This window comes from Melozone crissalis, unplaced genomic scaffold, assembly GCF_028551555.1.
Source record: "Melozone crissalis strain CALT ecotype California unplaced genomic scaffold, PUWL_Pcris_2 ptg000026l_1, whole genome shotgun sequence".
NCBI classification, from domain to species: Eukaryota; Metazoa; Chordata; class Aves; order Passeriformes; family Passerellidae; genus Melozone; species Melozone crissalis.
This window is the reverse complement of record NW_026535804.1, coordinates 1,777,531-1,803,055: the sequence shown is the minus strand read 5'-3', so window position 1 is coordinate 1,803,055 and position 25,525 is coordinate 1,777,531. Positions and strand designations below refer to the sequence as shown.

The 25,525-nt window shown below is 52.7% G+C and overlaps 2 protein-coding genes and 1 long non-coding RNA gene across 3 annotated transcripts; 2 read left to right on the top strand and 1 right to left on the bottom strand.

Annotated features, from left to right (window-relative positions):
• The first annotated feature begins 9,194 nt into the window (after positions 1-9,194).
• On the top strand, positions 9,195-11,446 carry LOC128938576 (uncharacterized). The gene is made up of 3 exons (XR_008483173.1): positions 9,195-9,321; positions 11,015-11,093; positions 11,247-11,446. It is a non-coding gene; the product is annotated as an uncharacterized LOC128938576 (long non-coding RNA).
• LOC128938380 (zinc finger protein 239-like) lies at positions 11,447-13,024 on the top strand (the record flags this gene model as incomplete). Its single annotated transcript, XM_054278563.1, has 1 exon — positions 11,447-13,024. A coding segment is annotated over one exon (798 nt), but the record flags the coding sequence as incomplete, so codon positions are not given.
• A 375-nt stretch (positions 13,025-13,399) lies between these two features.
• Positions 13,400-17,155, bottom strand: LOC128938567 (cytochrome P450 4F4-like). Its single transcript, XM_054278883.1, has 12 exons — positions 16,970-17,155; positions 16,534-16,678; positions 16,095-16,148; positions 15,704-15,831; positions 15,242-15,372; positions 14,755-15,022; positions 14,403-14,469; positions 14,199-14,328; positions 13,996-14,129; positions 13,850-13,914; positions 13,683-13,765; positions 13,400-13,583 (listed from the first exon to the last, which is right to left on the bottom strand). The coding sequence occupies exons 1-12, from the start codon at positions 17,153-17,155 to the stop codon at positions 13,400-13,402; spliced, it is 1,575 nt and encodes a 524-aa protein (XP_054134858.1).
• Between the last annotated feature and the right edge of the window lie 8,370 nt (positions 17,156-25,525).

Below are 25,525 nucleotides of genomic sequence, written 5' to 3'. Positions count from 1 at the left end.
CCGCCAGCCGCGCCTGAGGGCCCGGGCGGCGGCGGGAAAAGCCTTTCCCGTGGTGCTCCGCGCCACCGCCCGGCCGAGCGGGGACGGCCCTGAGGGGCGGCGCGGGGAGCGACGTAACAGCCTCTCCCAGCGAGAAGGGAGAAAAGGAATCGAAAGGAAAACGCGGCGTGGGGGCGGTGGGAAAGGGAAACGAACAATTACCGCACTCCCCTCTGCACTCCTGCCCGCACCTCCGCCTGCCGCGCCGAAAAATAAAACAGCCCGGCTTGGCAAGACAGAATTCCCTCAGAGCGCAGAAGCGAAGCCGAAAAGCTCGCTGGGAGCGCGGCGGGGACAACAGAAAAAAAAAAAATCTTAAAAAAAAATACTGCGGTAGGGCGTGATGATGAAAATAAAGGAGTACGATTTAGGGGTCTGGTAGCTGTCCGGGTCAAAGGAGCTGTCCAGCGTCCAGTGCGAGCCGCCTGCTGCCAGTTTCCTGAGGGCCCAGAGGTGGCCACTTTTGCCCCCACTTTCCTTGCAGCTATTGCAAAGCCAAGATCACACCATGCATCTCAGATTCAGTCATCAGCACTTATCAAATATCCCTGTCACAACCTTCCGCCGGGCAGAAAACCAGTTAACATATTTTATGTTCATACTGTCACTTATGTCCACCTGGGTCGTGCAAGTCGAGAGGGGAGAAAGAGGCCAAGAGTCACTTGAGAGGCCACACAGGCTCAGATAACACCTGTAATTTTTACTGTCTTCCACTGCCAGCTCATCTGGGAAAGCCTGGGAGTGTCATCAAGGCTGAGGCAAGTAATTCCCTGCCAATTTGTGGCCCACACACTGGATGATAATGAATATGAGGAGACAATACTTCTCAAAGTGATTTTAAATCTGTGATGCTAAATATCCCCCCCCTCCCTTTCAGGCCTCACCATAATCTATCTGAGATATGCTGGTTGGGCCTTGGCCTTGACCAAGGGCTTGGCCTTGACCTACCTGGGCTGAGCTGCTCTGGAGCTTCTCAGAAACACTGTGTACTCCCATGAACTGCTATGTTTCAATGTGCTTCTGGTTTTGTTGTTGTTGAATAGACTTTGAAATTTGTTTTTGCCCAAATGGCATCACATTCTAATTCTCACACTTTGAAAGAAAGCTGCTGATGGAAAGTTGGGGCCAGGATGAAAGCTTGTTGTGATAAAGGCCATCCCTCTAAGCAGGGGTGCCCAAGGAGCCCCTTGGAGCTGTGCGGGGCCACAGCAGCCGTGAGCAGCAAAGTCCCTGTGAGTGGGGCCTCTGCCAGCCGGGAGCTCTCCTGTTTGCTGCACTCAGGGCATCCCTGCAGATGGAACAATCTCACTGAAACTCCCCTAAAACTGCTCCGGTGGGGACCCTGTGGGGACAAGAATGTCACTGGGGACCCCCAGCACCCACATACCTCCCATCCACTCTGATGGGGATCCTGCAGGGACAGGAGTGTCACCAGGACAACCCAGACACCCACCCACCCCTCCTTCCGCCTGGAAGGTGGTTGTAATCAGCTGGGGGCTGGTGTCTTCTCCCAGGCAAACACTGACAGAAGGAGAGGACACAGTCTTAAGCTGTGCCAGGGGAAGTTTAAGCTGGACATTAGGAAAAAATTCTTTACTGAGTGATTGGGCATTGGCAAGGGTACCCAGGGGGGTGGTAGAGTCACCGCACCTGGAGGTGTATAAAAAAAGACTGGATGTGGCACTCAGTGCCAGGGTTTAGTTGATAAGGTGGTGTTGGGTTACAGGTTGGACTTGATGATCCCAAAGGTCTTTTCATCTTTTCCAACCCAGTTAGTTCTATGATTCTGTGAACTTTGGTGCTACTGCGACTTTTCCTTTCCCGGAGGAGCCTCTTCCACAACAGCCCCTGGAGGAGGGAACACAGACAGCTTGTGTCACCCCCGAGGCCCTTGGAGGGGGTGGGATCAGGGGCAGGGGGTGCCCACCTTGAGATTGATGAACTGGGAGGTTAGGGGGCAGTCTCTTTTTAGGGCTTCTCGCAGCCCCCCAGGAGGTCCTCCCATCTCGGTCTGGGAGGGACCAGAGTCAGCACACACAGTACGCCCAGACCACCCCTCTTTCCCTGGGAAACATCCCCCAAAGGTGCCAAATCCTGCTGGTATCTGGTGCAGCCAAGCTTTGGGTAGGCAAAGGGGAGCTCAGGGGGGCAAAGGAGAAGGGACAGAGGGGTTTATCCTGCTCCTGGTTCAGTGCCCAGTGCTAATGCCCAGTGCCAGTGTCCAGCCTCAGTGGCCATCCCTGCTGTCCAGTCCAACTGTCCAGTGCCCAGTGTCAATGCCCAGTACTGGTGGCCAGTCCCACTGCCCAGCTTCAGTGTCCAGCCCCACTCCTCAGCCCCAGTCCCAGTTCCCAGCCTCATTTCCCAGGCCTGGTACCATGATGCCACTGATCTAGGACGGTCCCCACCCCAGTCCCAGATGGGTGCCAGCCCTGCTGCCAGCCCCAATACCAGGTGTGTGCAGATGTGTGCCAGTGTCATCCCCCATCCTGGGGGGCACAGGACAGCCAGCAGCGGGACCCTGGGCCAGGCAAAGCCACACCGATCCTGGAGGAAGCTGATCCCTTTAACCCAGGGATCAGCTGGTGCAGCAGCAAGAAGGGAGCAGTGATGGGGACAGTGATGGAGATGGTAGGAGTGACAGAAAGAGGCAGCCATGCACAGCTTAGTGTGGGGCCTGGGGCATGGCATGGGGCATGGTGTGAAGTATAGCGTGGGACACAGCACAGGACACATGGCACAGGGTATGCTGTGGGTTGGAACATGACCCTGGAGCACGGCACAGGACACAGGACATGGAACATGGCTGGAGAGCACAGGGACATGGGAATGACCGTGGAGCATGGCATGGGACACAGGGCACGGGACACGGCATGGGACATGACCATGGAGGACAACACAGGGTTCAGTCAGTCCCAGCATCATCACCCCAAACCTCCTCCCACCAACCCCAATGGGACACCCACCCCAAGCCCTGTGGACACCAGTGTCCCCTAGAAGCTGGGCCAGCTCTGGATCTCCTGGAAGAGGGTGTTGCCAGGGCAGTTGGTGGGGCTGAGCTGGCCACACAGGATGAAGTCTGGCTGGATGCAGCCAGAGGCTGGAGTTCATTCTGCATCAGGACCAGGGTGTTGGGGTCCGGCAGTGTGGCCAAGAAGTCCTGGAAGATGCTAGTGCTGAAGCCCTTGGTATTGTAGTCCTTGGTGTGGGCACTGACCCAGTGCCACCCCCGACCCTCGTACAGGTACCCATCCAAGCCCACCACGAAGCTACAAGGACCTGACAGTGGGGACCCAGTGGTGGGAACCATGGGGGCATAGTGGTGGGGACTGCAAAGGGACAGGGATGGGGACCATGGGGGGCAAAAGGGACCACAGAGTGATAGGGACCATGGTGGGACAGTGATAGGGACAGTAGGGGGGATAGTGGTGGGGAATTACAAGGGGAAAGTGATGGGGACCTTGGAGGGCAACAGGTCCTTCAGGGGGTGACAGGGCCCACCAGGGTACAATGACAGCTCCCTTGGGGGTGCCAGCTCCCTCAGAGGGTGCCAGCTCCCGACAGCCAATGTTGTCCCAACTGTGGGTATCCTGGTGGAAGCTCGGCATGTCCCTCATGACATGGGAACAGGTGCAGCAGCTCTAGCATGGCTCTAGGGTGTGGTGCAGGAACATGGAGCCCAGCAGGAGCCACAGCAATTACAGGGTGCCCCAGTAGGGACCAGCCCCCACATGCAGTGGGACAAGGGGCTCCATGTGTCCCTTAAGCCCTTAGGAACATGTCAGAGTCCACGTGCTGACGAGGGGCTCAGTGAGTCCTTGGAGACATGGCAGAGTCCATGCGGAGACAAGGAGATTGATAGGTCTTTGGGGACACATGAGAACATCTGAGGGACCCTCAGCCTGGGTGTGGGAGGGTTCTCCTGGGAGTTACTGAGGAGATGGGAAGCGGCTACTCAGGGTGTCCATTGGCGGGGACATGAGTGGGCCAGTGTCCAAGGGACACAAGAGTGTTGGCCATGGGGACATGGTGGTGGCCACCTAGGGACACCCACTCAGGGACCACCACCCAGGGGAGAGAGTGGTGGCCATCTAGGGGACAGAGTTGTGTCCATACAGAGGACACGGTGGTGGTCATCAAGGAAAAACCGTGGTGTCCCCCCAGGCAGCACAGCGGTGGCCATCCACAGGACATGGTGGTGACCACCCAGGAGACCCGAAGACGTCCCACCACACCAAGCCACCTGTCCCTACCATCATCTCTCAGTGCCCACCCATGAGAGTGACCTCACCCCACTCACCTGGGGTCCCCTCTCACTCCTTCCCACCCCATTTGTGCAGTGACAACCCCCATTTGTGTGGTGACAAGCCCCCTTTCTGTGGTAACAACTCCTGTTTAGGGGGTGATAACCCCCACTTGTGTGGTGACAACGCCATTTAGGGGTGACATCCCCTGCCCATACCCACATAGCACTCATTTAACTCCTGTGACACCCAACAAGCCAAGACCTCCACCTGCTGTGTCCTCACATCCCTAAGGGGTTGCCAGGTGTGTGACAGCACCCACAGCATCCCCAAAACCTTCTTTTGCCTCCTTCTCCCACTGTCCTGGCCACACCAGCACCCCAAAATTCCGGTGCCCTAACTGCTGGGGGGGGGGGGGGGGGGCGGTACCTTAACGTCATAAGAGGAAGACAGAATTAATCCCAAAGTGTGGCACCATAATAGGAAAGCTGAAGATTGGACCCATTAAGATAGAAATAAGTAATCCAATTGTTTCCATAAGAGTAAGAGTATTAGAAGCTTTGAGGAGTCCATCAGGGATAGCTGTTGTCCATATAAGAGGACACCAGAGGGGAACAGATTATCGGACTCATGGGAATAATTTGGCTGATGCAGAAGCACAAAGGGCAGCAGTATGCTTAGCCGTGTTCTTAAATAATTTGAATAAAAGTGAAGATGATACAAAGTATCAAAAATGCTATATCTCATAGGAAATACAAGAGATGGAGAAACTAGGGGCTAAGCTAGAAGAGGATAAGTGGCTTTTACCGGATGGTAGAGAAATGCTATCTAAAAGTTATGTTACAAGAATAATTCACCAATTACACTAATGAACTCATTGGTGAACACGAGCACTAAGTGACCACTTGGTAAAGTTTTTAGGGTGTCTAAGAATGTTTGATATAGCAAAACAGAAGACACAAGAATGCATTATTTGCCAGAAAATTACCAAGAAGACATCTAGACAGACCCTGCAGGGAGGCAGAAAAACTGCATATAGGCCTTTTGAAAAGATACAATTGGATTTTACCAAATTACTGAAAGCGGGAAGAGATAAGTATTTGTTAGTAATAGCAGACCAATTAACTCATTGGATAGAGATCTACCCTGTGACACAAACAACAGCACATTTTGTTACAAAGATTAGTTTAGAAGAAATAATTCCACGATTTGGGGTGATTGGAGTGATTGATTCGGATCAGGATTCCCACTTTACCTCAAAAGTGTTAAAAGAAGTAATGAAAGCTCTAGGGGTCTCTTGGGAATAATATACCCCTTGGCAACCTCACAGTTTGGGGAGAGTAGAAAGAATTAACCAGGCCCTAAAGCATCAGCTAGCAAAACTAATGATTGAAACAAAACTATCTTGGATTAAGTGCTTACCATTGGCATTGTTAAATATTCGAACAATGCCGAACTCAGAGCATGGGATCTCCCCATGTAAGGCGTTATACAGAATGCCATATTCTCAAGAGATGCTGGGAGATAAAATAACCTGTACTGAACAGAATTGTAATTGCTATCCTTTGGAAGCACTGAATGAAACTATTGTAAGGAGAGGTGGTATTATCATTGTCGCAGGGGTTATCCTCCAAGTGGATTGTGTCCAGAGTGTAAACACATTGAACAGATTTTAACTGAATATATTGTAAAAAAAATAGAGAATAGAGGAAGGAACATTAGAACTAGATTCTTATGAGTGGCGGATGTTGTGGAAATACGGATTAAGAGGGGGACAATCAAGTGAGGCAAATAATAAAAAGATTGAGCATCTCAGACATAATCGAGTCCCTTGCGGATCTGAGCCAGTCAAAGCAAAGAACTGGGAAGTATTTAAGAAATGGCACGAAACCCAGGAAAGCTCATACAGAACCCATGAAGAATATCCTTGCTGCCGAGAAGATGATACCCCTCACTGCTGGGAGCACCCTAGTAGGCAGAGAAGGAAGAGGGATAATAAAACTGTGGGGCCTTCTGGTACTGCTGAGTCTTCCAGAGAATGGGATAACCAGTCCCTACTTGAAGGGCTACCAAAATGTAAAGTATGGCCGGACCACAGCCCGAGCATTTGCACCAAACACTCATATTAATGCACGATGTTATGAGCCAGGAAAACCTGAAACCTGTACAATAGGAGAAAAGAGTTACTGGGTAGCAACAAATTCAGGAATGGGAAGATGGGCACCGCGAAACTACCAATTTTGTCCCCGAGGAGAACCGTTCCTCTGTTTTACCAAAGGTGGAATGTGGGGATACTCAGATAAAGGGGGAGTACAAGATAAATTCAAGGAAGAATTAGTGAAAAAAGTCACAAAGAATTTAGGGGAAATTCAAACCAAAAAAGAACAAGAGCAGGAAGTGACCTGTATAAAAAAATACAGAAAAGACTCAGTGATTGGGACCTCCCTATGTTAGGAAAAAAATTTGTGTATTGATCTGATGCAAAAAGTAGTTAAGGAATTAAATGTGACTTACTGTTGGCTTTATGGGGATCCTAAATGACCGAGCAATGGCATGGAGAGGAGAAGGGGTTGGACCTGATCAGTTTATATTATGGAACAGGACACAAAGATTTAATGAAATTCAACCTGACAGGTAAACATTGAGTCACAAAGTAGTAGATCAAATTTGTATTTCTAGGAAAGGAAACAATTTTATTACAAACGTAGGACAAACCCACTGCAAGAAAATATATACCACCAACTCCACTTTTACAACATGGTGGCCGAAACCACCAACAGGTTATTGGTCTATCAACTGTACCAAGGGTACTGTTTTCTGGAAAAGTGTAACACATGCTAATCCTTTTGACGAGGTAAAAGATCTTAGGGGATATTGGGAAAATCTGGGTAAGATGGCTGAAAATTGGACAGCTTCAAATGGATTATTTTGGATCGCTGGTAAAAGGGCATATAATGAATATCAAAGAGATGGAGAGGTACCTGTACAATTTGAATTATACAACCTGCATTCTTTTTGCTACCAAAGAGCAAAGGTGAATGTTCAGGACTACCTCTTTACGAAACTCTGCGCAGAAGAAAACAAACTGAAATAGGAGGAAAACAGCCCTGGAAAAATGAAGAATGGACTTCCCAACAGATCACAGATTACTACAATCCTGCCTCCTGGGCTCAGGACGGCAGCTGGGGTTATAGAATCCCTATGTGTATGCTTAACCAAATCATTAGATTACAGGCCATTGTAGAAATTACTTCTAATCAAACATCAGAGGCACTGAAGCTTGTAGCTAGACAACTAACCCAGACCAGAGTGGCAGTATTATCAGAATAGGCTAGTCCTAGATTATTTATTAGCTGAAGAAGGGCATTTTGTGGAAAATTTAGTACGTCTGAGTGCTGTTTAGAGACTGATGATAATGGAGAAGCTATTACAAATTGGGCAGGCGAAATTAAACAAGTTGCACGTGTTCTAGTGCAAAAATGGAATTCCATATTAACTGACAATTGGTGGAATAATTTGTTTGAAGGAGCCTGGTGGAAAAATGAGGGTTCATGTTGCTTTGTTCTGCATTAGGTCTATTGTTTATACCATGTATGGTTCCATGCTTTATTAGGCTAATATACTCAGTGATCCAGGGAATGCAGATTTCAGCAAAGCCCATAAACCCTAAAATAACAACCACGGGAGAAGAAACTCACTCCCTTATGATAGTCAAGGCAAAGCAGAACCAAAAAACTGCAACCCAAAAAGTATTAGCTCAATTTGAAGCAAAGACATGAATCAATAACATAAAGGGGAAGGATTGTGAAAAATGTTTCTGTGATTTGCATCAATTGGCAATGGAATCAGCAAATGCTTCTATCTGCTGTGTCCAAAATAGACACAAAGAAAAGTTGTGAAACTTTCTGACCAAATAGCCAAATAAAGCATCAAAATCAAAGAAGTATAGTAGAGTAAAAGAGATGAAGTAGCAAGACGACTGATACTTAGAATAAAATGGAGGAAGTTGGGGTAAAGCTAAGAGCAACAAAGCAATTAAATAGTTATGTATAATAAAAAGCTTGATGCACTTGACAAAATGATGTAGCAGACACCAGTGTAAGGCCTCCCTCCAGACGAACACAAGAAGGATAGGAATCAACGACCACCTGGAAAGATTATGAAATTCCTGATCCTAGCCTATTGTTATTTGCTGATTTGGACTAACCAAGCACATTAGAAAATGCTTTGTGGGTTTAAAAACAGTATATATACTTTACCAAACTCGTAAGTGGTGTGTGCCATGAGTGGAGCAGCGACTCCCCGGCCACCCAGCGCTGCTTGCTTGCTTGCTTTAAAATTAAAGGTATAAATTTTATATCAATTCAAACGTGGCTCCCAGGTGTTCCAGGGTGCCCTTTCTCCAGCATCCCTGCACTCCAGGCACTCAGCGCTTCCCCTGCTCCCCGACAATACTTTCAGGGTCGGGGAGCCCTGCCCCACTCATCTCCCGGCTCCACCACCCATCCAGCCTGCCGGAGCTCCCCCGGCTCTGCTATCGCCCCTCTCCCCACGCCGGGGCTCCCCCCTTTCATCCCCCGGCTCTCCCGGGGATCCCCAAAACCCGTGTCGTGTCGTGTCCCGCCCCGCCGGCACCGGGCGATCGCCACGTGGGCCCCGCAAAATCCCCCCAGGGCCATTTGCGGCTCAGCTCTGCACTCCTGCGAGATCCAAAAATATCTCCTCATCGAATAATACAAAATACCTCTTCCAGCGACACCGAAATATATTTGGGACTCGACTCCGGAATCGGCAGGGCCTAAACCACAGCAAAATCCCCTTCTCCCCGCCAAAAAAACCCACTCGGAGCTGCCGAGGGAGCGGAGGAGGAGCGGGAGGAAGGGGAGGGAGACGGGAAGGGGAGGAGCAGGAACAGGAGGAGCACGAAGGGGAGCAGGTCGAGCAGGAGCGGCAGCAGTGGAAGGAGCATTGCGGGGTTCCACGGCGAGCCCGCAGCTCGGCTGGGCCCGGCAGCATCGCATTGCCCCGCATCCCGCAGGTGAGCGCCGGGGGGAAGCTCGCCCCGAGTCGATCGCGGCAGCTCCGAGAGGGTTTTTTTGGCGGGGAGAAGGGGATTTTGCTGTGGTTTAGGCCCTGCCGATTCCGGAGTCGAGTCCCAAATATATTTCGGTGTCGCTGGGAGAGGTATTTTGTATTATTCGATGAGGAGATATTTTTGGATCTCGCAGGAGTGCAGAGCTGAGCCGCAAATGGCCCTGGGGGGATTTTGCGGGGCCCACGTGGCGATCGCCCGGTGCCGGCGGGGCGGGACACGACACGACACGGGTTTTGGGGATCCCCGGGAGAGCCGGGGGATGAAAGGGGGGAGCCCCGGCGTGGGGAGAGGGGCGATAGCAGAGCCGGGGGAGCTCCGGCAGGCTGGATGGGTGGTGGAGCCGGGAGATGAGTGGGGCAGGGCTCCCCGACCCTGAAAGTATTGTCGGGGAGCAGGGGAAGCGCTGAGTGCCTGGAGTGCAGGGATGCTGGAGAAAGGGCACCCTGGAACACCTGGGAGCCACGTTCGAATGAGGAGAGGATGAGCCCTGAGATCCCCAAAAGACCCTCAGCATGCCTGAGCAGGACCCGGGAGAGGGGGGATGCCCAGGACCCATGGGCCCCCAGCAGCTCTGAGAAGAGGGACCCCCAAACCCCAAAATAAGGACACTGGGAACAGGGAATGCCTGGGAGAGGTTTTTTTGTCTCCTTCTTGAGTTTTGGAAGTTTTTCTGGCCACCAGACACTGAGTGACTTCTAGAAATGGACTTGGCCAGCGGGACCTTCAAAGCCCACGCCAATTTCCTGGTTTAGGGCAATTTTGGGAGAAAAACCTCTAAAGGTGTTTCCTCTAGAAGAGCAAATTTAAGCGGCCCCTCTCTCATCTGGTTCTGGAAAAAGATTTCCTTGGAGAGAAGTGGAAAAACTGTTTCTTTAACAGGCAAAGCACTCACCAGCCCCAAAAATAAACAATATTCAACAATACAACCCCTTGCTGCTCCAAAAGAGATGACAAACTCACAGAATCCCTCCGTGGGCTGTAGTTTGGCTTGCTCAGTCTCTCTGGTGTTGGAAATGCCGCGGCCCAGCCCCAGTGGGGCACAGGTGTGAGCACCTGGTGCTCTTCTGGGTGTTCAGTCCAGAGCAGGTGTAGACAGGTCCAAAGAAAAGGAAAACCAAAAACCACAGTCCAGGGAACTTCTCTTCCTCTGCTAGCTAAAACTAACCAAAAGCAAAGGAGGGCTCTGCCCTGCTGTCTGTCCATCTGCAGACAACAGAAGAGCAGGAATGTGGAGGAGTGAAAGGGGTTCTGAAAACAAACTCCGTGCTTCTTCTTCCTCCCTCTTTGTTCTCAGAACCAGTGTTATAAAGGTGCAAAATTTATTTCAGACAAATGGGGATACGAGCATCATAATTTCACCCCTGGGACCCCCAAAAGACCCTCAGCATGTGTAAGCAGAACCCAGGGGAGGGAGAATGCCCAGGACCCACGGCCCCCCAGCAGCTCTGAGATGAGGGACCCCCATAACCCCAAAGTGAGGACACTGGAAACAGGGAACTCCTGGGAGAGGTTTTTGGACTTCTTGCTTTTTGGAGGTATTTCTGGCCACCAGACACCCGGTGACTTCTAGAGATGGACTTGGCCAGTGGGACCTCCGAAGGCAATGCACTCACATCTTGTTTTTCCCCCAAATCAGGATTTCCCATTTCCAAACCTTATCTGAATAGAGGAGAAGTCTGCAAGGAAGAGGAAGATGCCTTGGGACAGCCTGGCAGGTGAGGAGGAAGTCAGTGCCCCTTTCCCCTCTGTGCTGCTCCATCTCCCAGCCCAGCACAGCCCCGGCTGCAGCACAGCCCTGGGGGGATCTCCTTGCCCTTGCCTGTGGCACAGAGGCAAATCCCATCCTGTCCTTGTCCTTCCTCCCCCAGAGCAGGAGCTGAGCATGGAGAGCAGGGAGGACAAATGCCCGCGGCAGAACCTGGTGGAAGAGGCCGTTTTGAGCAGCTCCACGGCGCAGGAAGCCAATGGGGAGGAAAAGCCCCGGAGATGCCGCACGAGGAGGGGCTGCAAACGCAGCCCAGGATGCTCTGAGGTGGAAAGACCCAGCCTGTGCCTGGAAGGCAGCCAGAGCTCTAAAGTGGTGGTCAATGAGCAGCTTGATGATGGCAAGAAGCCCCACCAGTGCTTGGAATGTGGGAAGAGTTTCCGCAGGAGCTACAACCTGCTCATCCACCAGAGGATGCATACCGGGGAACGGCCCCACAAGTGTGGGGAATGTGGGAAGAGCTTCAGGATCAGCTCCCACCTGTACCGCCACCAGAAGATCCACACTGGAGAAAGGCCCTATGAGTGTGGGAAATGTGGGAAGAGCTTCAGAGACACCTCTGACCTGATGGTCCACCAGAGGATTCACACCGGGGAACGACCCTATGAGTGTGGGGAGTGTGGACAGAGCTTCAACGTCAGCTCCCACCTGATTGCTCACCAGCGGATCCACACCGGGGAACGGCCCCACGAGTGTGGGGAATGTGGGAAGAGCTTCAGGTTCAGCTCCAGCCTGAAACTCCACCAGAGGATCCATGCTGATGAACGGCCCTATAAATGTGGAGAATGTGGGAAAGGCTTCAGGAATAGCAGCCATCTGAACCGCCACCAGATGATCCACACTGGGATACGACCCTTTGTGTGTGGGGAATGTGGGAAGGGCTTCCGTGACAGCTCTGACCTGATCATCCACCAGACAATGCACACTGGGGAATGCCCCTACACGTGCTCAGAATGTGGGAAATGCTTCAGCCAGAACTCCAATCTGATTGCCCACCAGAGGATCCACACTGGGGAGAGGCCCTATGAGTGTTCTGAGTGTGGGGAGAGGTTTCAGAGTCGATACCGTCTCCTCAAGCATCAGCAGATTCACACAGAATAGAGGCCTTTCTGCTACCCTGACTGCAGGAAGGGCTTTAAGAAAAACTCCACCCTCCTCACCCACCAGCGGATCCACACGGGGGAGAGGCCCTGACAGTGTCCCAAGTGTGGGAAGAGCTTCTCCCAGAACTCTACCGTGACCCAACACCAAGGGAGGCAGCAGTAAGGGATGCCCTACAAGTGCCCTGTGTGCAGGAAGAGCTTTGAGTGCTGCTTCAACTCCATCCGCTATTGGAGGACCACCATTGGATGGTCCACAGTGACCCTCACTGTGCAGAGACTTGGTCATCCATGGTCCTGGTGATCCATGTTGGGAAGACACCTGGCTGGTGGTCTCCACATCTTCCTGGCTCCCCTTGAGCACTTTGACGCAGCCAGAGAAAAATCCATTGGGATGCAAACAGACATCAGAATTTCATAGGGGACAGCAGAGTTTTTCACTTTCGACCCCAAAAAGTCTCACCTTTTGCATCCTATCATTTCTTTGAGTGGCATCAAGGAATACTGGATTGTGTTGGAAGTCTTTTCCAACCTGAATCATTCCATGATTGTAATTCTCTCTGGCCCACAGGCATCTTCCACAGGCAAATGGTGATGGACTGGGGCAAAAAACCCAGGATTTTGAAGACAGTGGAGTGGAAATCCCTCTAGAAAAGGTCCTTTCTACCCGCCCGGGGACACGGATACTCAGCAGCATGGACACGTAAATCCTTTTATTTTGGCTTTGATTTTCCTTCATTTTTCTTCATCCCTTCACCCAAACATTGGGGTAAAATAAAGACATTCAACTAAGACATGGATAGTGACATTGGGGGACATGGCAGGGATGGGGACAGGGACAAGGACATGGGTGCGGACATGGCTGTGGATGGTGATATAGGGCATGGGGGGGGGTGTCACAGATAGAGATTGTGACATGGGGCTCTATGGCCATGGATGAGGACATGGGGGACATGGCCATGGATGGCAACACAAGTGGCCTAGAGGACAAGTCCATGGGTTGACATGTCCATGCAATGGAGTGTCCCACGGCCAAGGACAACACATTCCCACCACCACCATGATACTGTCCCTTTCATGCTACCATTTATTCCCTGCTCCTCCCCTGGCTGTGACACCCGCTTTACAGGATGTCCCCATGTCCTGGTGACCCGTGTCACTCAGGCCCTCTCGCCAGTGGCTCCAGCAGCAGCCAGAGCCCGTCCTCGGCACGCAGGATCAGCTCGGGCTTGCGGCGCGGGGGCGGCCTCGCATTGTCTCTCCGCAGCACGAACCGGGACAGTGTCAATGCCACTGCCACCTTCATCTCAGACATGGCAAAGCTCTGCCCGATGCAGTTCCTGCCACCACATCCCCACTGTCACTGTCACCCCACTGTGAACCCAGCCAGGGACGGGGGTGACATTTGGGGACACTCCTGTCCCCACTCCAGCACATACCTGGGGCCAGCAGAGAAGGGGATGAATGACGACGGGGACCGTTCCTTGCTGTTCTCCGGACTGAACCTCAGAGGATTGAACACCTGGGGTGACACCGATGCAGTCACACCGAGGGAACACAGCTGTCACCACCATAGTGACAGGGACACCTCAGAGGGTGGCCCTACCTCAGGCTCGGGCCAGAGGTCTGGGTTGTGGTGGGTCCCGTAGATGCTCATCAGGCAGATGACCCCTGGTGGGATGGGAATGGCCACTTTAGGGACAGCAGATGAGGGTGGGTGGTGACACTGGGGACACCCTGGCCATGCCATACCCTTGGGGATGACACGGCCATCACGCAGGGGGATGTCCTCGGTGCAGCGCCGGGACACAGCAGTGACAGGAGGGTGCAGCCGCAGGCTCTCCTTGATGCACATGGTGGTGAAGGGCAGCTGGGACAGGTCCTCCCTGGGGACAAGCGGGGGTGGCACCATGCTCCCAAGCCACATGGCCGGGGTGGCCCTGGGGACATCTCACCATTCAATGTCTGCAGTGTCCCGGCCAGCCAGGAGCTCCTGGACCTCCTGGCGGCATCGCTCCTGGTGCTCAGGATGGCCGGCCAGGTTGTAGAAGAGCCATGCCAGGCCACTGGCCGTGGTGTCATGGCCTGTGGGGACACTGGGTGAGTGAGGGGACACTAGAGTGGCTCCTCCCCAGTGGCACCTGGGAGCTCGTGCTCACCCTCAAACATGAAGGTGTCAGCCTCAGCCGCGATGTCCTCGTCCGACAGGGTGCGGCCATTCTCGTCCTGCAGGGGCAAGGTGAGCCACAGGCCACTGGGGCCACCAGTCTGTGGGCCACCTGGGGCCAAATCCCATCCATGGCCACCACCCTATGGCACCACAATCCCACTGGCCACCAGCTCTATGGTCAATGCTGCCCATGGCCACCACTGTTCCCCTGTGGCCACCAGTCTAGGCCCAAGCCCCCCATGGCCACCAGCATCCTACTGACCTCTATGGCCAATCCTTCCATGGCCACCACCACTCTCTTGACCACTTCCATGTCCCCATGGCCACCACCTCAGCCCCACCTTGGTGAGCAGCAGGAGGTCGATGAAGTCCATGCTGCGTCCCCGGTGGCCATCCAGCCAGGCCTGGTGGCCCAGGCAGGCGAGTGCCTGGCGCCGGCGCTGCACCACATCAGCAGTGAAAGCGTGGACAGTGGCACAGGCACGGGCGAAGCGCCGGCCATCAGAGGAGAGGCTGTAGAGCCACCAGGGGTGGAGAAGTGGCTGGAATTGGCGCCGGACCACCAACGAGCTCAGCTCCAGGATGGCCTGGATGTACTCACTGGGCTGCCTGTACCAGGGACAATGGGGGGACACTGCACTGTGGCCACCAGCATGGATGATAGCAGGACCATTGGGGCCACTAGAATGATCAACAGGGAGAGTGATTGGACAGGATGGCCAATGGGGACTATGGCAGGGCCAGCACAGCCACCAGGATGGCCAGCAGGGACAATGGTAGGGTCACCAGGGCACTCTAGGATGAACAGTGGGGACAGGCGACACTCACTCCTGGCAGTGGCTCTCGTGGCTGAAGATGCACTTCTGGAGTGTGTCCAGGGTGAGGAGGCTCAGGGGCTGCAGCACCTCCAACTCCACTGGCCCCCCACCAGCTGCCTCTGCTGCTGCCGCCCACTTGGCCTGCGGGGAAGGGCTGGGTTGGGGAGGGAATCAGGGACAGGGGACAGGGGATAAATTGGGGGGTGGGAGAGGGGGAGGAGTTGGGGAGAGGGTGTAGAACAGGAATGTGGTGATGAACGAGGGATGGAGTTGAGGTTTGGGGGCAGCTTTGAGTTTGGGGTATGGGACAGTAAAGAATTTGGGTACAGAACAGGACTCAGGATGCAGCAGTGGGTGCAGGACAGAATTTTGGGTGCAGGACTCAGGGTTTGGGATGCAGGTCAGAATTTGGGGTGCAGCACTCAGGATTTGGGGTGCAGGTGGAGACTCATGCCCATCTGGGATCTCTCACGAGCAGCACGCGGGTGCTCTGGTTGAAGATTCTCAGGTAATTCCGGAGCACATCCCCATGGAAGGCAGGCGTCAGGAGTCGCCGGTGCCGCGCCCAGCGCTGCCCATCACTCAGCAGCAGCCCCTCTCCTGGGGAGAGGACACTGGGGTCCGCTGAGGGCACCCAGGGGGTTGTCCCTGTCCCTCACCACCCCTGTCCCCTGTGACACACAGAGATCCATCTGGGGACACCCAAGGATGATGTCCCTGTCGTCCACCGCCCCTGTCCCATGCGACACACCAGGATCCATCCTGGGGGGCCACCCAGGGGTGCTCTCCCCACCCCTGTGACACCCAACTCCATTCACGGGGCACCCCTGGGTGCTGTCCCCATCCTAACCTCCCCCACTCACCCAGCCAGGGCTTGAGGAAGCCGTAGAAAATTTTGTCCTTGGGGGCCACGAAAGCTGCAGGATACAAGGATGGGGTGGGCAGGGATTCACTGGGGTGCCATCAGGTTCCCTGCGTGGGGACACTGGGGGTGGCCCCACCCTGTCTGCACCCATTAACCATCAGGTGGGGACCTTCTCCCAGCACCCATGGCCACCAAAGGATGAGGGTTGGGGGACAACCAGAGGCTGAACATGGTGACACGTTTGGGTGGCCTTGGGGAACCTCAAGGACAGGTTGGTGGCCACTATGGGGGCGGCATTTGGCCTGCCAATGGTGACACCTCTGGGGACCTGTGGGCTTGGGTTGGTGGCCACTGCCTGGGCACTGCCAGGTCTCTGTGCCAGGTGTGGTGACACCCATGGGTGGCCCTGGGGACCCGTCTGATGTCCCATGTCCTACCTGAGGCACTGAGGAGTGGCCGGAGGGTGCTGGGGTGGAAGAGGCGCAGCACAGGCAGCCAGGGAAGTCCCCACCAGAGGCAGCCATGACGGTACTGGGCCACCAAGGTGTCCACCTGCTGTAGGCCTTCCTCCGTGCTCTGGCCCTGGGGAAAACAGGACACGTGTGCCATTGGGGGCACAGATAGGCTCAGGGACGTGTGTGTCCTCAGGACACTGCCAGCCTTGGGGACACTTGTTTCTGCCCCACTTTCCTCTTGCAGGTGCCAACACCCTGTCCTCACTTTCCCTTTGCAGGTGCCCCCACACCGTCCTCACCATCCCCCCAAGTGCCACCACCCCATTCCTTCGGTCCCCTCACAGGTGCCACCACCCAATTGTTCCTTTGCAGGTGCCTCCACCCCTGTCTCCGCAGGTGTCACCCCCTGTCCTCTCACCATGCCGGTGTGTCCCAGCAACCAATTGCGCCAGGGCGGGATGGGGAACTTGTTCAGCTGGCGACAAGTGGCCCGGAATCGGATGACAGCCACCAGCGCATCCCAGAGCCACCGCAGCAGCACGGCCACCACAAAGGTGCCCAGGGCGACCGCACCCAGGGAACCTAGCGCCGTGGCCACCGCCATGGAACCGATCCTGGGGACAGGGCAAGGGTCGGATGTGGGCGGTGCCACCTGCGGGGTCACGTGGTGCAGCGCTGGGTGTCACCGGATCCGCATGCCGGGCTGTTTTATTTTTCGGCGCGGCAGGCGGAGGTGCGGGCAGGAGTGCAGAGGGGAGTGCGGTAATTGTTCGTTTCCCTTTCCCACCGCCCCCACGCCGCGTTTTCCTTTCGATTCCTTTTCTCCCTTCTCGCTGGGAGAGGCTGTTACGTCGCTCCCCGCGCCGCCCCTCAGGGCCGTCCCCGCTCGGCCGGGCGGTGGCGCAGAGCACCACGGGAAAGGCTTTTCCCGCCGCCGCCCGGGCCCTCAGGCGCGGCTGGCGGCGGCCGGAGAGGAGGCGGCTGCGCGGGGCAGCGAGCGTGTGGGGCGGGCAGGGGAGCCGGGCACGGGCCAGGCTGGGCACGGGCTGCGGGTGCTGCCGGCGGCTGCGCGGTGTCTTGGCCAAGGAGACTTCTGGGTGGGTCGCTGGGAGTCTTGTTTTATGGCGTTTGTCCCACGGCTCTCCCGCTTCTCCTTCAGCCCGCGGCGGGGCCGAGCAGGAGCGCAGCGGGGCGAGGGAGCGATTCAGAAACGAAGGCGGGAGACGGGGTGGGAGCACGGCGGTGTTAGAGACGCAAGCCCCGGGCTCAGAGATCTCTCGCTGCTGCCAGTCTGGGGACGGGGCCGGGGCCGGGTCAGGAAGCCCGGCGGCTCCTAAAGACTCCCTCCCTCCTTCCCTCCCCGGGAGCGGTGGGACGTGGGGAGGCGCAGGGGAGGGGCAGTGGCGGTGCTGAGGGTGACTGAGAGAGGAGGAAGATTGAAGAGCCTTGGGGTGTCACCACGGAGTGCCTGTGACTGCTCCTGCCGTCTCTTTAGCAGCCCAGTCTTCTAGACTGTGAGCATGGAGTGCCTGTCTCTGCCAGTGACCTCCTGGCTCCCTAGAAGGCCCAGAGAGCCCTGGAATGTCATCATGGAAGCCGTGTGAGTGCAGGTGAGCTCAGGGCTCTTTAGAAACCTGGATCCCTGTAGGATGTGAGGATGGAAGCCTTAGGAGGGCCTTTGAGCTGAGTGCTCTTTAGCAGTTTAGAGAAACCTGGGATGTCGCTGTGGAACCATTGTCAGTGCCGGTGACATCAGAGTTCTTTAGCAGTGCAGAAACACAGGGGATGTCAGCACAGAGCTGCTGTCATTGCCTGTGACCTCAGTGCTCTTTAGGAGCGCAGCGGCCACTGGCTTGTCACGATGGATCCCCTCTGAGTGGCTGTGACAAAGCACTTCTTTAGCAGCCTGGAGCCCCCTGGGATGTCCCTGTGGAGTTCCTCTAACAGCGTGTGACCTTATGGTTCTTTTGCAACCTTGGACACATTGGAATGTCACTGCAGAGCCTGTGAGTGCCTGTGACATTACAGCTCTTTAGCAGCATGGAGACACTCGGGATGTTGCCACTGAGACCTTGTGACAGCGTGTGAGGTCAGTGCAGTTTAGCAAACAGGGGACTCCTGGGATGTCCCCATGGAACCCTTGGGATTGGACATGACCTCAGTGTTCTTTAGGGGCTTGGAGACCTCTGGGATGTCACCACAGAACCTCAGCGAGTGCCTGTGCCAAATGGGTCCCTTAGCATGTCAAGACACCTCTGTTGTCCTCGTGGACACCAGTGACTGCCTGTGACCTTGCAAGTCTTTGGAAGATGTAAGAGCTCTGGGATGTCACCGTGGATGTCCTGTGCCTGTTTGTGATCTCTCTCCTTCCGAGCAGGCTGGAGACAACTCTGCTATCACCAGGGACTGGAGTGCGGTGGTGGTGGTTCAGGGAGGTGAGGGTGGGGGGAGGAACGTGTGGCAGAGCTCACTGGGAGCTGCTCAGGCACTGAGTCATCAGGGACAGCACCCGAACGAACCCGGGCCCAGGAAACACTCGTGTCCCCACTGGCCAAGTCCTGTCCCAGGGAGCAGGTCTGCCCTCCGCTGGAATGGGAGGCCGTGTCACCCCACTGGAGCAGGGGACCAGGTGTACCCTGTGTCCCCAGCATGCAGAGTCTGGGCACGGAAGGCCAGGTCTACCCACTGGGGTCTCAGACATGGTGTGCCTGCTGCCAGCATGGGAGGCCTTCCCTCCTCTACCCGGGAGACCAGGTCTGCTCACCAAAACGATCACAGTAGTGCTATTTCACTGGCAGCTGGGACGCCAGCGGGGGGTCATCCCACACTGTTGAGAGTGCACCAGGCTCAACAAGGTCTTCTTCCCCTGCTGATTCTGCCAAACCTGCTCCCTTGGCTGTGGTTTCACTGGATAGTAGGTCGGGACTGTGGCAATCTTGTTCATTCATTTATTTATTCACGTCACTAAATAGATGATGAGGCATTTGGCTATTTATTGAGCATTTATTTTTATATGTTCTTTTTCTGGGTTAAGTATTGGTGTCCCATCCACCTTGGTCCAAATCAGTAGAATTTAGCCTCCAATGTAGATGAAACACAATGCTGCATCCTTGGAAGAATTGTGTCATTGCCACTGTCCTTATGTGCCATCCAGCTTTTAACTTTTTGTGGTTTTTTAAAATTTGCATAAACGATAATAACTCTACGCAGCCAAGCTAGCCTTGCTTCCAAACATCTGAACAATATCTACTGAGGTAAAGAGCATTCTGGAGACCAGCAGCACAGCAGTCTTCCCCTGCCTTCTTTTGGAGAGACCTAGGTCCTGTAGGAGCTCACTGTTTCCATAGAACCACTTGGGAAAGTCCAGTGGGAAAGTCTGCAAACCTGATACATGCTGCATTGGTGAGGTCCTGTATTTGTTTGGGAAGATGTTGATATTTCCTGACTGTATTGGGTTGACCCTGGCTGGGTGGCAAGTGTGCACTCAGTCGGTCTGTCACTCCCTTTCCCAATGGGACAGGGCAGAGAATAAGATGGAGCAAAACCAGCAGGGTGAACTAAGGCCATTTTATTACAGTAAAAGAAAGAAATAAGCAGAGATTTGTGCTTGCAGCAGCTAAAGAGAATGAAAAGTCAGTCTCTGCTTCCCATCAGCGGTGATGTTCGGACACTTCCTGGGAAGCAGGCATTCAGCACACATGAGTTCCTCTGGACAGCAGATGTTGAAAACTCACGAGTACCCCCCTTCCTTCTCTCTCCCTTAGCTTAGGATCTCTCTCTCCTGAGCTGATATCATGTGGTATGGAATATCCTTTTGGCTAATTTGGGTCAGCTGGACTGGTTGTGTCCCCTCCCAGGATCTTGCCCACTCCCATCCCCTTTGGTGGGGGAAGGAATGTCAGAGGGGCAGCGCTGCTCGGCAGTAGCCAAAACACTGGTCTGTTCTGAACACCCATCCAGTTACTAGTGCAAAATACGGCACTGGAAGGCCAGTGATCTTGACCTTGGTCAGACCCAGTACAGTCTCCACCCCAATTCCGTACAATTTGTGTCACGCTTGGATCCCATATAGTCTATATACTCTCATTGCTAGAATCCTTAAGCCTTCTCTATACCAAGCATACATTTTATTAGCTACTATCACCTGTCCTTTCATATCCTTCCCGATGATCTCCATTCCACCAGAGGGTGAGGTCAGGACAGGGGAAATAGTACACCTGATGGTGTACTATTGGGCACTGGCATTGTCTCTGTTCATCATAATCTTTTTCTTGCTCCTTGCCAAAATTCATTCTTCCATGTCCATTCTTCCCTCCTGCTACTTTACTTCCCGTAACATACAACTTATGCTGTAGGTTATTCTTACCCCAAGGTTAAATCTCCTTGAAGTACACACCAGGTCTCCCCATCCTCCCGAATCACCCACCAAGTACACCCAGGTCCTCGGGCAAAGACGATCCCACAAATGGGTTTGTCTTTTCCCATGGGGGAAGAAATCCACACTGGCTTCCCCAGCCACTTCCCTATGTGTAATGCAGGAACCTTGTCTCCTTCCACAGTGTCTAAGGGCTTGGTTTAGGTGGGACCAGGGCGGTAAGCAGATCCCCTAGTGTTGACTAGCCAAGTGGCTTCTGCCAAGTTTGCATCCCAGTGCTTCCATGTCTCATTACCTGATACCCTGAACATAGTTTTTAGCAGCCCATTTTATCTTTTAATCTTCCCAGAGACCTGTGGGTGGTAGGGAATGTGATATATCCACTTAGAGCCATGCATCTTTGCCCAGGAGTTTGTAAGATTGTTGTGAAAATGAGTCCTACTGCCTGACTCAATTCTAGCTGGGGTTCCATGTCACCACAAAATGTGTCTTTCAAGACCTGAAATTGTTTTGGGCAGTGGGATGGTTTACTGGGTGTGTTTCCAACCAGCCAGTTGTAGTCTCCATCATGATGAGGATATAACTCTTGCCTTGGCATGTTGGTGGCAATGGCCCAATGTAATCAGTTTGCCAGGCTTCACCATTCTGGAAACCCAGCCACTGCCCTCCACTCCAAAGATGCTTCACTCGTGTGGCTTGCTTGATGGCAGTGCATTGTTTCACACTGATGGACTCCATGGTCAGATCCACCCCTTGATCAAGGCCTCATCTATGTGTTGCATCCCTTCCAAGATGCCCTGATGTTTCATGGGCCCATTGGGCTGTAAATAGCTCACCCTTTCTTTCCCAGTCTAGGTCCACCTGAGCTATTGCAATTTTGATGGCCTTATCTATCGGTCCATTGTTTTGATCCTCCTCAGTGGAGAATCATAGCTCAGCCAGGGACTTGTTTATGGAACCAAGCTGAGTTTCTTTATAGCCAAATTAATTGCCCAGTACAAGCCAGCTTGTACTGTAACACCTCACTGGCCATGATGGGGCTGTTGAAGGGTGAGCTGGTTCTGCTGATTACTCCTTGGCTCTCCAGTTGTCGAGTTAGTTCTTGGATAGGAGTTACAGAGTCTTGGTTTGTGTGATACTGCCACCAGTGCACTGTCCTGGTAGCAATTGGTACTTACAGGTCTTGCACCTGCAGCAATCCTACAATGAAGGGATCTTCTGAGAGGCCAGGCAGGGTGGATAACTGTTTGATCTTCTCTGCATTCACTGTAGCTAAACCAAAAGCCCATTGATACCCTTTCAAATCTTGAAGTACCTTTTCCTGAGGTAGTTGATGCCTAGGGTACACGGGGCCTCTGGGCCAGTCACAGTGGGGTGCTTTTTCCATCTGTCCCCTGTTAAGCTCACCTCAGTCTCTATTACAGACAACTCCTGGCATCCCCCTGTCACTCCAGAGATCCAATAGGTTCTGCACTCTTGTGCCTTGGTGGCGTCAGTGTACACTGTGCAATGGTATCTACTAAAGCTTTGTACCTCTGTGGATCTGATGTGCCAGGCCATGGAATCCACACAGACAGGGGTTTTGGTAGGCCTGCAGAGGAGTCTCGGCTCTGGAGCCTGGAGCGCCACCTCCCCCTCCTTCTCCACTGACCTTGTTTTCCCTCGCATGTTCTTACCTCCTTCTCTTCTTTAACTAGATACAAAAACCTGTGATTTTTTTTTGCTTTCTCTCTTAAATATGTCATCACAGAGGCATTCCCAGCCTCTCTCATTGGCCCAGTTTTGGCCAGCAGCATGTCCCTCCTCAGAGCCATTAAGGATTATCTCTGCTGGACATGGTCGACGCTTTCAGCAGCTTCCTACAGGAGCCATCTTTGTGGCCCCCCTGCTGCCAAAAACCAGGCTGTGCAAAACTCACCTTTTGGGTTACAGCTTCTTGTAAAGATGTGTCAGTGCGTTCATATCCAATTGTCACATCCACCAGACTGCCTGTTTTTCTCTTACAAAGATCAGATCTGCTACGTAGTTCACTGTTGTGTTCCCTCACAATGTGGCTCTTGAAGCAGTGTCCTTTTTAGCTTTGTTGATTAATATGTCACAGATGTAGTTGTGTCTTTTAATCCTAGCCTTTTGTGTTGTTGGACAGTTTCTAATGATGTGGGAGCATGTTTCATTTTCAGGCTTGCAGTGTCTGCAGCTTTTGACGCTTTGATCTTGTCTTCCTCTTGCCAGGAATTCCCTTGTGTAGACATTGGCCCACAGCTGCAGTGCTGTTACTAGTTCTCTGTGAGGTGTGCCTCTGTATCTCGAGATCCAGAAATTGCTGATATTATCCTTCTTAAAGTCTGTAATAGCACAGCCTTGGGATACCAGCTGTTTCCATTTCCTAAATTCCTGTTTCCTCCAGTTACATGCTTGTGGATACTGAGTTTTTGGAGTAGCTGCTTTCCATTCTGACATTGTATCATCACCAGCACCATCCAGCAGTTCTATCTAGGTTTAGGCTTCCATATTGACAGGATCTTTTCTTGGTCTCCTCCAGCTCTCATCCATAATTTCCTATATACTTGACCTAAGCATTCTTCTTTCAGGATCAATCTTAAGGCATCATCCGAACATTGGACAAGTCCATGTAATTTTCAAGCCTGTGTACTTGGATTGAGTCCCATCAACTTCGTGATACCCAAACCCTCCATCCTTGGCTACACTTAACACCATGTTCGTGTGATGCAGTTTGACATTACACATGCATGGTGTTAAGTGTAGCCATTCCTTGACAGTTGATCGAATCTGTAGGTCAGGGGATTCAAGGAGCCCTGATTTTGCATCCATGTGGTCTGCCAAGTACATTAGTCTGGGGATGATGAATGTTTTTTTGGAGTGTCAGTTTTCTGAAGAAGTTTTAACATGATGATATATATTCTCATCCGTATTACTCACCAAGCTAACAACATGGGAGTCCACTTCCCTTTGCTGCAGACCATGTAGAAAATGTGCTGGTGGCTCACGGTGTCAAAAGCCTTAGCGATGTCCACAAGTACGACACCCAGCAGTCTGTGTTCTCTTTTGGCAGGTCAAATTATTGTTTGCAGGAGTATCAAATTTTCAGAGCATCCCCCTGCTCTTATAAAGCCTTGGATTGAGGGGGGCATACCTTAGTCAGCCTTGCTGTCATTCTGGAGAACAGAAGACAGAACCAATCTTGATGGGTCTCCAGTTATTAATATCCTTTGAATGTTCTGATTTGGTTGACTTTGGCATTAACAGCCCTGCATCCCCTCACCATACCTGGGATTTTACCTGATGTTAACCAAAGGTTGAATATCTCCATGATCCAGGAGAATTCAGGGTCCATCTTCTTGATGTCCTTTAGGGTGATCCCATCTGGACCAGGAGCTGAGGTTCTGCTCATTTCTCGCACATTCTCTCAATTTCTTTAGCTGTAATTAAGTCCCTGAAAGTGCAGTTGTTGGCTTTCCCTTTAATTTGGAAATTCCCAAGGCTCTTAGTGTTTTCCATCAGGCTTTAACTTCTGAATAAACTTTGCTGGGTGGAATGTCACTGGACAAACATTCAACATCATCCAGAATAATCTTGGCTAATTTCCCCCTATTTAGATGGAATAGGTGCTAGAAGCACAGCTAATAACCTCTCTTGATTGCTCTCTTCATGATCCACTTCTGGCGACCTCAAGTTTCTTTCTTGGGTCCCTATTTTGTTCTTATCTGTGGCTGATGTTCTTATCTGGCTTACCATATGCAGGCATCAGAAGCAGTCCTGCACTGACTCATTGACCAGTGATGTCATCTCCTGGCCATTAAGTAACTGCTTGAATGCCCTCGGGAAGGTGTTGAGTTTCCCAGCTGAAAGCCATTCACCAGGAGTTCTCTGATAATGGGCCTGAGCTACCCCTCCTTTTGCTAGTTGATGTTCCCCAGCTGTTCCTCTGAATTTTCTGGACAATCACTCATGCCAGGTTCTGTTCTCATACCCACCGCTGGTTCTCTGGGCAACGGTCTCCTTTTGTCAGGAATTTGCTTTGCTGTCTTGGATGGAATGTGTTCAGCTATGAGTTTATTGATGCTTTTGTTTCCCTGAAACAGAGCTTCTAACCTGATCAGTAGATGTTCTTCCTCCTTGGTCCAACACCTTTTGTGAGCTCCTCAAGCAGGTGGAGGTCTCCTTTGCATGGGAAGCAACAATCCTTTCCCGATTTCTGACAATTGGATGTACCAATCTTTTGTGTTGTTCCAGACCGATTTTTGTTTTGAAGTACCATCCCCATGGCTCGCACATCCACTACCCTGTTGCAGCTATTTCAGCTGTTGTCCTGCATTTAGAAGATGACATGCAATACTGTGTTAGTTACTATTTTTCCTCCGGTACTTAGCAGATCGAAAACAAGTCTTCCTTTTGCTGTAGGCTCTTTTCAGGTGTTCAGTTAAGCCCAACACACAGTCCATACAGGTTCCACAGCCTGGACATGGTGGATTTTTGTCAGGAATCATCACTGTTGGAATGCCCTAAGGCATCTGATTAACATGGTTCCTGGTGTGGGTGGGGATATTGCCAGCATGTTGTTCTCCAGCTGAGGAGGTG